Source organism: Girardinichthys multiradiatus, chromosome 3, assembly GCF_021462225.1.
Source record: "Girardinichthys multiradiatus isolate DD_20200921_A chromosome 3, DD_fGirMul_XY1, whole genome shotgun sequence".
NCBI classification, from domain to species: domain Eukaryota; kingdom Metazoa; phylum Chordata; class Actinopteri; order Cyprinodontiformes; family Goodeidae; genus Girardinichthys; species Girardinichthys multiradiatus.
In genome coordinates, this window is record NC_061796.1 from 44,855,366 (window position 1) to 44,868,117 (window position 12,752).

The 12,752-nt window shown below is 37.4% G+C and overlaps 1 protein-coding gene across 1 annotated transcript; it reads right to left on the bottom strand.

The window, feature by feature from the left end:
* Positions 1–2,021: 2,021 nt before the first annotated feature.
* On the bottom strand, positions 2,022–11,417 carry zmp:0000000881 (serine/threonine-protein kinase SIK2). The gene is made up of 5 exons (XM_047361474.1): positions 11,202–11,417; positions 9,549–9,713; positions 8,304–8,442; positions 7,395–7,502; positions 2,022–3,767 (listed from the first exon to the last, which is right to left on the bottom strand). Exons 2-5 carry the CDS (start codon positions 9,692–9,694, stop codon positions 2,823–2,825), a joined length of 1,338 nt encoding a protein of 445 aa, XP_047217430.1. The 5' UTR covers positions 9,695–9,713; positions 11,202–11,417; the 3' UTR covers positions 2,022–2,822.
* Between the last annotated feature and the right edge of the window lie 1,335 nt (positions 11,418–12,752).

Here is a 12,752-nt window from a genome sequence, read left to right on the forward strand (position 1 = left end):
TCATTTCCAGATTCTTCAAGATAATCCTTGGTTCTCAAACATAAACATTGCAAGGTAATGTTGCATCACTCTTTTTGGTCATAATTATCAATAATCTTTAATTAACTTGTTTATATTGTACATAGCCCATTAGTCTTCGTTATTCTTTCATTCTGCTTGGTAGTTAGTTGGATTGTTTTTAGCATAGTAGAGAGTTTGTTGATTGAAATATGTTTGACTTTGAGTTGACTTATTTTTGTTAATAAATTCTTGAAATTGTGTGAATTCATTCCATGTGTGTGCAGAGTTTATGCTGTTCAATAATGTCAGAGCTCGTCTCACCATTTTGATTTTGTCCTAATACCATCGCCTTACTGGGCTGGTATTCACAGGACAACCCTTAACAGGCCGAAATATTATTTGATAAAATATTAAATTATTAATATTAAATATTAAATAATAATTTCAGATTCATAGTCACAACACAACCCTAAGTCTCCTTCGGTTACATTTACATACAGTATGACTTGATCCTTATTAAACAAATCAGTACAATCAATGTCTGTTGATTGTTTAGTGCCAGTTGATAAAAACGTTTCTCTCTAAGGACGCCCAGCTGGCTGCATCACTCTTTATTGTATAGTTTCTCTCATGTTTGCCTTATTTAACAGATTGATTTTTGTTTTCTTGTTAAAAAAATAAGGCAGTACATTTTCTTTATTTTACTACAATAAATCCTGCTGACCAGGACATCACCTGGATTATTAGGTCTGAGGTGTAAAGTGCGGGCACATAAGCATTAGTCAGGGAGCTGTTATGAAGTCCTTTGCCTGTTTTTAATATTAAGAAATGTACGATCAAATATGTCCGTAACTTATTTGTCTGTTTCAATCACTCTCTCACTTTAGTCAATTCAAGTTCCTGCAGAATATTTCAAAATTGTTTCTTAATGTCAGGCAAGTATTAACAGCCTTAGTTTGGCTCCCAGTATATTTGCATGCAGGACCAATTTTAGTAATTTTATAAACATTTACTGACTTCACAGAACAGCTTTGTTTTCTGTCCCTCTATTGTCCTCACCAGCATTGATATGTAAGTAATTACATGTGAATATGTGTATGTGTGAAAAGTTTGTGTGTGTGTTGGTTCGCCCGGGAGAAATAAGAAAATGCATTTATCAGACCATAAAGATGTTTGTCTTTGTGTAGCCTTCCCGTCAAAAAAGTCCTATGATTCACTCCCTTGTTACCCATCAGGCCTATTGTTCATGATCCCGCAATGGTTGCACACAGCTGACTGAACGACCGGCTCAACCTTACTGAACCCTGCTTTTGAAGATGATGCAACATGATGGCCACTCACGCTTCTGCTTTGAAAGAAGGAAATCCAATGTTTTTCTAGTTTGCAACTCACCATGCAGCATAAAAAGGAATGAATAATAAAACAAGTAATGATAATGATACAAGACAGTACCAATGACCCAATGATGGAGATGGGAACATGGATGGATGGATGGATGGATGGATGGATGGATGGATGGATGGATGGCCACCTACTGCTCTAACAAATAAAGGAGCAGAAGAAAGAAAGAAACAAAGAAAGAAACAAAGAAAGAAAGAATTCACAGCATTTGAACTTATTTCATTTTGTGATATTAGAATCTCAAACTTTAATGCATTTTAAATGGATTTTATTTGATTAAGTAGAGTACAATTGTGAAGTTAAAGAAAAAAAAAATCTTGTTTTTCTTTTTGCTTGCAATGTGAAAGTGTGGTATGCATTTATGTTCAGTCCCCTGATTCAAAACTTTGTAGAACCTCCTTTCACTGCAGTTACAGCTACAAGTCTTTTGAGGTATGTCTCTAGCAGCTTTGCACATCTAGAGACTGAAACATTTCCTCTTTTTCTTGCAAAATAGCCCAATTTATACTTGTAAAACAAGTATAAATGATTTTTCAAGGCACTGAAAACAGTCTTCCTGACTGTTTACCATAAGGTCCACTAGAGGGCAGCCTATGAACAAATTAAAATCATCACAAGGATTGAATGGATAAAATTTTAATCTATAATGAAAACAATCTGCCATTCTTTGGTTTTTTCCACCAAGTCTGGAAAGCAAAGAAAGAGCTAACTTTACACCAAAACCAATTACAGGCTCATTGCTCACTGAGACAACTCAGGTTTGACAGGTTTCACAACATGGTCACCAAACAGGTTTGGTGAGTCTGAATGAACAAAGTGAAACGTTGTTCATTCAGGAAGGATGAGTCATCTAGAGATGGGTATAATGCATAATGTAAACATAAAAATGTAAATGCAATGTAAAAATACACTCCAAAAAGTCAAAGATGCTGAACAAGTTTAAGATGACAGGCAGTAAATAAAATCCAAGAAAGAGACAAGGGTCAGACAGGCAGGTGGGGAAGATTACAGGTAAGATAAAAAAATGGAAAAATAACCCACAAGAACCCAGAAACATAAAAAAATTAAAGCTTATTACTAATACTTCAGGGGAAGAGAACAACACTTTTTAGTTGTCTTAGTTTTTTTCCTTTTGACCAACATTAAGCTCAGTGTAGAAGTGTAGGAATGTCTGTGGTGTCAAATGTCCTGAACAAATGAAGAGCTGTGTCTTCCTATTTAGTCATGCATATTTCCAGCCATAATGATGTCATATGCAGGCTGCAGATATTTTTTAAACATTTTTCCCCACACACATTACATCCTTATTTCTGAGGAATATTTATTGTCCTCCATGCCAAAAGTTCACAGCCATGTTCTCTTAGAAGTTATGTTTTTTAATCTGTTGTCTTTAAACTCATGGAGAGCCTTTAATATCTTATTTAGCTATTAATTTTAACATCCTCATATCTGATAATCTTTCCATCCTCCGTTACCACCGTCTTCTCCCATGTTTCAATTTTTCCATTATTCTGCTTAATGTGCCGCACCACCATCTTCCCTGTTTTAGGCAAGTTGCTGGGAAGATCCTTAGCACCTTTTTGCTGTAGCCTCATCTTCATGAGATCAGGCATGACATCTGCCCTGCCTGGCGGGACCAGACCCGGCTGTCTATTTTTGTCCTCCATTGGCTTTGTGAAGGGAGGGTTGGGCATCCCGATCTGGGGACGCAAGTGTTTAAATTCTGGTCTGGGAGTTCGCTCCCATCGTAATGGTGAGGGAGATCCGTCTTTGTTAAATGGTAAAGGGGATCTGTCTTTCTTAAATGGCGAGGGAGATCCGTCTTTGTTAAATGGTAAAGGGGATCTGTCTTTATTAAATGGCGAGGGAGATCCGTCTTTAAATGGATAGGGTTCCCTGTTTAGCTCATTTGCACCTCTGTTCATTGGTAATGGAGCCCTGTTTTTGGCAGCATTATCAGTTGATGGTGGCTTAAGGAGATCTCTTTCAACAGGTGTACTGGTTGGATTTGCTGCTCTTCCAACTACTCGGATTTCATCTATGACTCCAGCCATGGTGGCCCTCCGAGATGGGTCTGGCTCCACCATCCTACACACAGCATCACAGTAGGGCTGACCCTGCAGGGTCTCCTTGATCTTAGCAGGACCGACACTGGGCGTGTGAAGCCGTATCCGGACGTAGAGCTCAGCAATGATCTTCCCCATGGCCCACACATCTGAACGTTGACTTCGTTGCCTTCCCATTGTAAGAACTTCAGGAGCTGAGTACGCCTCATTCCCCATGTCTATGGCAGAGCTTAGACCGTGTCTGAAAAACTTTGCCAGTCCTAGGTCAATGATAACTGCTCTGTTTGTCCCATGTTCCACCTGACAGAAAACAGGAAATAAATGTAATTAAAAACACCTTTATAGGATTAAAATACAGTTTATGATTTCTTGCAACAGTTACTCATGAAAAAGCAAAATATATTTTCAAATAATATTTTGCTGGTCTTAGAAATAAACTGCCCTGCCAGTTTTGAAGTAAATCAGCTAACGTATTTTCCGCACTATAAGGCCCACCGGATTATAAGGCGCACCTTCAATGAATGGCCTATTTTAGAACTTTTTTCATATATAGGGCGCACCGGATTATAAGGCGCATAGAATAGAAGCTACTGCAGTCAAACGTTTGACTGGGGTTGCGTTATGCATCCACTAGATGGAGCTGTGCTAAAGAGAATGTCAACAAAACAGTCAAATAAGTCAGTCAGTCAAACTTTATTAATACACTACAAACCAGCGTTCTGATAACTCCATTCACTCTCATGGTAAGGTCTCCTCTACATAGAAATCTATTGAATAGAGCCAACCGCACGTTAGGAATGCATTGGAGTCTATGAAGATGAAGTTGAAATCAAACGTTAGTTAAAACGTGAAAGGGAACTTTTCCCTGATTCAGTAAACATGTAAAAGAAACAGTTTGATGCACTAAATCAAATGTTAGTACATTCACAATATAGTAGCGTTAACTGTTGAATTCTCTCGCTGCTGCTCTATTCCCATGTTTGACTGCGTAGCTGACAGCCTTGAGTTTGAACTCAGCATCGTAAGCGTGTCTCTTGAAAGGGGCAATTTTGGGGTCGTTATACACACACAAGTGGTGTTGGACTAGGAGTAAGCACAGTACAGATGTTTACCGCTATTACTTCGGCGACGCCCCTGACTACGGTAGCCGTAATGCTGCTTTGTAGTTTACCAGTCGTACTGAAACATTTTGACAGAGCGCCGTGTACAACCAGTATGGATCAACCAATTAACCAATTGATCCATATATAAGGCACTCCGGATTACAAGGCGCACTGTCATTTTTTGAGAAAATTAATGGTTTTTAAGTGCGCCTTATAGTGCGGAAAATACGGTACTTTATATTTAAAACTATGGATGCACAAAAATGAAAGAAATGATTATTTAAATAGTTGTGCACTGGCCTGAAATAGCGTGAAAGTTTATTTTAACGCTGTAAATGTGAATTTTGGAAATGATCGTAAAATTATTCTGCAAATAAATATGTTAGAAGAGCCAAAGCAGCCAAAACTCTTAAAACTAATATATTGAGTATTGGTCAAAATGTCTGCTTTGCCCATGTTTTGTATCTTGACACAGCTCCTTCATGATGCATTGGTCTCCTTTAGCTATCACAGATAATTGTCTAAGCATCCTAACTTGATGCGAGCCTTTAGCATATTGTGCACTTAAATGCTTTTGCATGCATAATATATATAGTGCCGTCTTTTCAAAGCATTTGGGTGCAATCAATATACTGAAAGTATTTGCATATTTCAGTTCATCTGTTTCCTCAGTAACACAAAGAGGCAGTGGGAGGGCATATTTCTCCTCACTCATGACAAACAATCTATGTTAGAAAGAGGGCTTGCCGGGGCGCAGTGATGGTGCAGGGATAAAAGCGCCGACCCATGTTTAGAGGCTTCAGTCCTCGACGCAGCCCGTGACCTGGTTTGACTCCCGGTCCAGGCACATTTGCTGCATGTTTTCCCTCTCTTTTCACCACTTTCCTGTTGACCTACTGAGACAACAAAGTCCACTAGTGCCGCAAAAAATTTTTTTGTAAAGAAAGTGGGCTTGCCAGGATTATGGGGCAATTGCAATCCCGAATTTAAAAGGAAGCAACATTTCAAAGTTAAGAGTTGAAGACATAGTTCATACGACAGGTAAAACTGATCACACAAGCAGGGAGTAAACAGCCAGACCATGAGATAACCAAAGTGGTTGTTTGTGACAATAAAGTTTTATTTTATTATAAGCAGCTTTGTTTTTCTCTGTGTCTGAGTCAAAAAATAAGCCAAAAATAAGCTGTCTGAGTGTCACATTACCACTGCATGGCTCTCTAACACAGAGTATTCTGGAGACAGATAGTTAAAGAGAAACTAAACCGCAAATCAACTTTTTTTTGCAGATAAACTGCATACATTGTGCCTTGAGGGTGTTATCTTTATGTTACTGTGCTATTTTTTTTTTTATTTCATGTAAACATTTAAAATTCAGCAATATTTGTCTTGCTCTTAGTGCTGCCCTTTTTGGGTTGAATGGCAGCTACTGCAATTGAAATGTCACATGTGTTCGGGTATAAAACCATCTCTCTCAGACACATGCACCCTCTCTGTCCTTCACTGCCTCGGCAGCGCTGGCTTCAAGCATCGCTGAGTCAGCTCCTTTAGCCAGCAGCTCCAACTAATAAGACTCCATAAAGCCTCTTTAAACCTCCAATGATGAGGGGTGTGAAAAATTCTCTACCTGAAAAGATCTATCCATGGCGAAACTACCAGCGGCGCTCTGGTCACTCTCCATGTTTCTATATGTCAGATTAAGCATAGCTGCCACTTTCCCTGATCCTCCTGACCACACCCCCGCTTAAGCCCCTCCGCTCATACCCACACTTGGTCATGCCTCTTGGTGTCTCTTCGCACCGCCCGCTTTGGTGGCATTTTTTGAAATTTGTCTGGGGGCAGAAAAATTATTTTACATGGGCTTTAGTTCTACTTCAAAGACACGGGAGGGTTAATGCCTTTAGGTATCAGAGTGCTAGTCAGAACCAGAGCAAACATAACATCTACCTGAAAGCTTTCAGAATTTGAGTGAATTTAGTTACAATTTTTGTTACAAGTGGTCATTTACCCCTCTGTTGGGCTATGGGTGGATTGGACTCAACACAGAGAGCTTTTAAAATTCCTCGTTAGGGTGCCAGTTTTTTTAAGTTTCAGCCAACATTTCTCATTGCCTCCTTCTCTTCACTGGATAAATAGATATATAAATCTTCACTTTATGAACTCACATTTGAGCTGTAGAGTATGCCGTCATTACTTTTGTCTTGGGTGGGTGTAAGATGAGCATTTGACATTCCAAACGAAACAGCATCGCTCTTTATCAATTACCCATATTGTTCTTGGTGGCCTTGTGCTCATTTCTTCTTTTTATAATTTTTAACTTTTTTCTATTTAGGTATCAAGGAAATAAACAATTGTGAGCTACAAGCCTGAACACAGCTGAAAGAGAAAGTTCCCCAAAGATAAAACAAAAGCTCCAGCAACAAGCTGTTTAAACCCATGCTCCACTTTTAACTTCAACAGTATTTTTAGTTTTTGACTCATCTTGATGGGCTTCTCCAAAGACCAGGTATGTTCTAGAAGCTTTTGCCCACCTAGAGTTTAATTATGCTGCCAGGCTTAAAAGGCTCTGAAAATAATAACCGGAGGAGAACAAGCTTGCTGTGTCGTTTTATTTTTGTTTTGCATGATTGTTGGCAGTCGCTCTGATTACTGCTTTGTGTTTTTCTGCTCACTTTAAAGTGAGCCAATTTATTTTTAAAATGCACATTTACAAAAAATGTCATCATTTAATTGAAAATGTATTATCATTTACAGTAATAAAAAAAAAAAACTAGAGTTTCATCTGAGAGTGAAAGATTTATCCCACTTAGCCTAAGGGTCCACTCACCATGATATTTTCAGGCTTGAGATCTTGATGGACGATATCGTTTAGGTGGAGATGAAGCAACCCTTCACACATACCAGTGATGATAGTAGCTTTATTTGATGGAGTCAACTGTTGTAAAAAGAGGACATAAATAGTGAATGGACTAAATTTAATGCTATTCTAGTCATACCGACCACTCAAAACGCTTTACACTAGAGGCATATTCATCCAGTCATACTCACAAAGGCGCACATTCATACACAGATAGGGAGATCGAGAGGCAGCTTGGGATTAAGTCCCTTGCCCAGGGGCACATCGACATGTGACAAGGGGAAGCTGAAGTCGAACCCACAACCTCCCAACTCCGGGAAGATTAAACCAATATTTCTATCATGCTGAGCTGCTATTTCACCTTTAGGCCAACCTCCGACTGCATGTTGGAAGAGTAAAATGTGAATCTGTTAGAGCATGTACACAGCTAGGGAAGCAACGCACATTAACCCTAAAACCACCAGAAACAGTGTTTACCTTTTCAAACCTGAAGCACAGAAAAACTGTTTTAAGAACTGATTATTTTATTGTTAGATCAGAAACTGATGCTGAATGCAGAAACAAAATCCTCTCAGACGGTTTTAATTCCCATCTCATGCATTTTTCTTCTGAGGCTAAAGAATGGGATTAGGATTGAAGAATGCCATTTGAAGCTGTTGGTGATTAAGAGACTCAAGAAAAACAGAAAAATCTGTCTGAAATTTGAATAACAGACCAGTTCCTACATAATTACTTTATCTGAAGAAGATATTCACAAAATCTACCCTAAACATCCACAACAAGCAAATTCTAGTTAAACACATAAAAGGTAAAAAATCTAGACACTGTTAATAACCTTGGGTATACTTTGGTTTGTTTTTCTTTTTAAAATGACCTTACCTGTATTTTAGATTTTGATGACTGGAAAATAGTTGTCTCCAAATCCTCTCCAAAGATAAACTCCAGTGGAATAATCCATTTACCATCTTTGAGAGTTATGTTGCCCAGAAGCTTCACTATGTTGGGATGATTTGCTTTGCTGCAGATCAAATGGTGAAGAGAAGAACAAATTGAAGATTAAAAATCAAGGGAAATGACAACATTCTCTGATATAAGGTCAGAAAATCATCTAGTTCCTCTCACTTCAGTAAAGTTAATTTATAAAGCTTTGCAAAATGTGGAAGTGGAAGGAAAAGTGGTTTTTAATTGTTTTACTAATAAAAAGCTAGAATTTGTAGCCTAGATGCGTATTTAGCTCTCTTTATTTGTACACCACTAAATAAAATCTCGCACAACCATTTGAATCCAGACGTTCCTTAGTTCCTAACAGAGACCACCTGCATGTAATTTAATCTCAGTACAATGCAGCTGTTCTGTGAAGGCCGCAGAGGTTTGATAGAGAACATTAGAGAACATGCTAAGGGCAGCATCGTGCTATGGGATGCGCACAGCCCCACTCCAAATCCAAATCCTGTTTAGATTCTGTGGAAATATTTGACATTTGATGATCAGAGACGATCTCCATCCAACCACTTTGAACCTGAGCTATTTGGCAAAGAAAAGTAGACGAGCAAAGCTGGTGGAGACATGCCCCAAATGACTCACAGCTTTATTAGCAGCATAAAGTGTTGATTTAATGGCTATATCTAAATGAGACGATTACTTTTTGTGTTTTTATTTGTAAAAAAACTGAAACCGTGTTTTATTTTTTCTATTTTACAACCATGTGTTCATTTAACATCTCAGTAAAAGACACAAGTTTATAGTTATGTAATAAAGTCAAGAATACTTTGAAAAGGTACAGTGTGAATATCTGGGGTTTAGTGTCACTAAACCCATTAAATTTAGTTACTTGCACTAAAGTCACATTTCTATATGCAAGTCAAATGTTCACAGATGTTGACTATTCAGGAGAACTTTCTGATATCAGCAGCAGCAGTTTCTACAAATATTTTGAAGCCAATGTGTTTTTTTAATTGTTAGTTTTTAAACACAGACTGCTCCATGACGTTAAAGATATTAAACTAAACCTTAAAGAACATTCCTCTAATTTGTGCCTGGATTATAGTTTTGTTATAATGTACTCTGTGGCTATAAACATAGAGGCTGGATGTGTTTTTCAGCAGGAAACAACCTTGTGCTTACTTGTAAACTTCACATTCTCTCTCCAGATTTTTCCGACCGATGAGCTGTTGGGGGACTTTCTTCACAGCAGCCCAGGTGTCGTTGTACCTTTGCCTGTAGACTTTCCCAAAGCAGCCTTTAGCGAGCGTTCCCGTGGAGTACGCCATCCAGGAGATCCAGGTCAAACTGGGGAGTGAAGACAGGGCAGGATCATTGAAATCATGTCTAACTCCACACTAAATAGACCAATCACTACGTTGTGAGAAGCTTTTGGTTAATGTGGATGCCATGTTCTGCTTTGATGTCATTTCCTGTTTGAATTTAAACATGTAGTGAAAGGTGAAAAGCTACACTGCTGTTATAGTGGCAGTGTCAGGAATTTTCCCCATCAGACAAAACAAGATATTTTTACAGGAACCCTCTGATTCTGGAGCTAGAACAACATTCAGCTGCATGAAAGATGATGAAGGTCAGAGATGAAGCTCAAGTTGCTCTAATTCTGATGGCTCTGTGTTGCCTACCTGACATTTTAGAGTTGATTTGAAGGTGCTTTTAAGGACTTTCCTACCATCAACACTCCTGATCCTACATTTTAATTAGATCTGAATTCATCACAGAAGCCACTGTTACCCAAACTAATCTGCGATGGTGCCGTTGATTTGCCGTTGATGATGTCGCCTATGGAGGTGCGTCCTGCAGTCCTCAGGGCAGAAAAGACTTGATTTTTATAATTTTTTGGCTAAGTAGTTATTACATTTATAGGACAATTTATTTCTAATTAAATTTGACCCTGGGTAAAAATTAAATCCACATTTATAATGAACTTTCGGTTAGTTAGGCCTTATATTGATTTATAATTGTTTTATTTAAGCTAATTATTTATTTAGCTTTTAAGTCTAGATTAATTTACTTTATTACCAGCTGTTTGAGATAATAGTTTACTTCAAATGAATTAATTTACTAAAATATTTATCTCTTCTTTTATTAGATGTGATCTAAGTTTTAAGTTAATTGCAATTTATCAGGGTTTAAGAAACTAAAGAAAAGTTCTTAAAGCTTTAGAGTTTGTTTTTTTTGTCTACCTCTAATCTACCTCTAATCTAATCTCATCATCATCAGTAATAGAAATACTTTTCCTGTCCTTTACCTCTGCTCACTGCACATTTCAGCACATTTATTTTCTTTTATTTTAAATGCCTAGTGTTATTTAGCACATTATCTATTTGGTTTTGTCTTCATTAGCATTTTTGTTTGTATTGACTCCAGTTTTTATCTGTTTAGCTCTTTGTGTTTCCCTCTCTGTATGAAGTGTTTTTTGACGGACTGATTTTGAGCAAGTTTTAAAAAAAAAAATCAAGACTTAACTTTAAAAATTGTCAGATATCTAACAGATTAATTCAGAACTTTCTATAACCATTGTTGAATACACAGAAATGCATTTCTGTGTATTTCCGTGAAAGCCTGAAGATGGTGGAAGTATTGAACTGGTGTCTGATAGCGTAGAAGTTAAGAGACACGATTTCTACCACTTTATAACAGTCCATTTACACAGACAGACCAGACTGAGGGTTTTACAACGATAGAAATATTTAATGGTTTGGTTTGTTTTACTGAAATAAACCAGGTCCACTGTTCTTTCTTTTTGTAAAAGTGAATGCTTAGATCGTCTCTTACCTTTGTGCTGTTGAAGGAAAGAAGGCCTGTCAGGTCTGAACACGAGTTTGCATGGCTGCCTGTCTTCATACCTGATGATCCACACCTTCTTTCTGTGTAATCCGGCCTGGAGCAGAAAAACCTGATGGTGGCTCATCTTATCCGGGTTTTATCTGTTAACAAGCAGAAGCAGTGAGAAGGACACATGTTTGTCACATTCACATGAGGGAAGGAGAGTTTCCCTACAATGACTCGTGGAAAATACTGTTTGACAAAAAACAGTGTATGATGTAACACTGTTTTCTGTCTCTGAAAGGAGATCTTTTTTGACCTTTTCACCCCTTTCATGTGACTGTTTTTCTTAAAAAAAAATAATTGCCACAAGTAAAAACTATTCTATCATTGCTAAAATAATAATAATAATTTTCATAAGTTATCAGTTGTATGTAAAGGAGAAACATTTGTTTTGCCAGTTCTTAAATTCTACCACTGTGAGAGATTATTTGCACTGAATGGGTGTTTCCTTATTTTAGTGTCTGGCCTCCAACTTGTTATCTCTTGGATTTTATGTTTCACTGAGGGTTACCGTCATGATGAGAGTAAAACCAGACCTCCACTCAGAGATTCTCTGTATCAAAGCTAAAAAATACACACAAATCTTCCCATCCTCTTTGTTTCTTTTACTTTCATGTGTTAAATACTTTTAATTTAGCAAAACAGTAGCAGAACATTACTGTGAGGGAAACTATATCTGCTAAAAAAACATATCTGTTCATCCTCCTTAAACTAATGTAAAGGAGATTTGGTGTGACGCACAAAACTACATTAGAAAAAAAGAGCAGGAAGGTAGTTCAAAATGTACAAGCAAAAAAAGAATTATTTTTAAAGTCAGACATGTTGAATTTTAAGGATCTGGTCAAAATTAAAATGGTTCAAATGATATGGAGAGTATGGAGGATTAAAAAAGATTTTTAAGCCGTATGTGTGAAGTACTAAGGGAAAATTTGGGTTGCATACTATTGGGTACTTTAATGCTTGTACTATACCATAAGTAGGAGTAATTGTAATATACAATATTTATGTTACATTTTTAATGACATTTTAGCATATATGTTAATACAAGTGATTGTGCATTGGTGTAAATATTGAAAGATGCTGCGTATCAATAAATTGTATAATGAGTTAATGTAAATATTCATGTAGGTAAGAATATTTATAGGCTGTGAAAAACAGAAACACCTGCGAAAATGTTTCTCAAATCCTTTTTTGACTGTAAAATAAAGTTAGGAATGCATCCACTCATTTTTAAACCAGGCTATTATATTGCTAAAAACTAAAAAAAACACAATCTAACCTAAAAACACGCCTCACTATTAATTTTTCTTTCACTCTATAGCTTTAAATCGCAAACAGAAATGTGAATGAGGGTGCGCCCTCTCATGCTAAACGCCCGATATAAGGCGTTGCTCGAACTTGTCCACAATTGGAAAGGTTCAGAAACGCAATCTCTCCGAGACAATAAACAGTGTAATAGCGCCATCTGTGGGTAGACCGATGTCAGCACCTTGCAGA

Bases quoted from the DNA above. Each gene is read 5' to 3' on its own strand.
- zmp:0000000881 (XM_047361474.1), bottom strand. From the start codon at position 9,694: ATGGCGTACTCCACGGGAACGCTCGCTAAAGGCTGCTTTGGGAAAGTC. The intron at 8,443-9,548 runs GTAAGCACAAGG...TTTGATCTGCAG, and splicing joins AGAGAATGTGAAGTTTACAA to CAAAGCAAATCATCCCAACA. The intron at 7,503-8,303 runs GTAAGGTCATTT...TTTTTACAACAG, and splicing joins CATCAAAATCTAAAATACAG to TTGACTCCATCAAATAAAGC.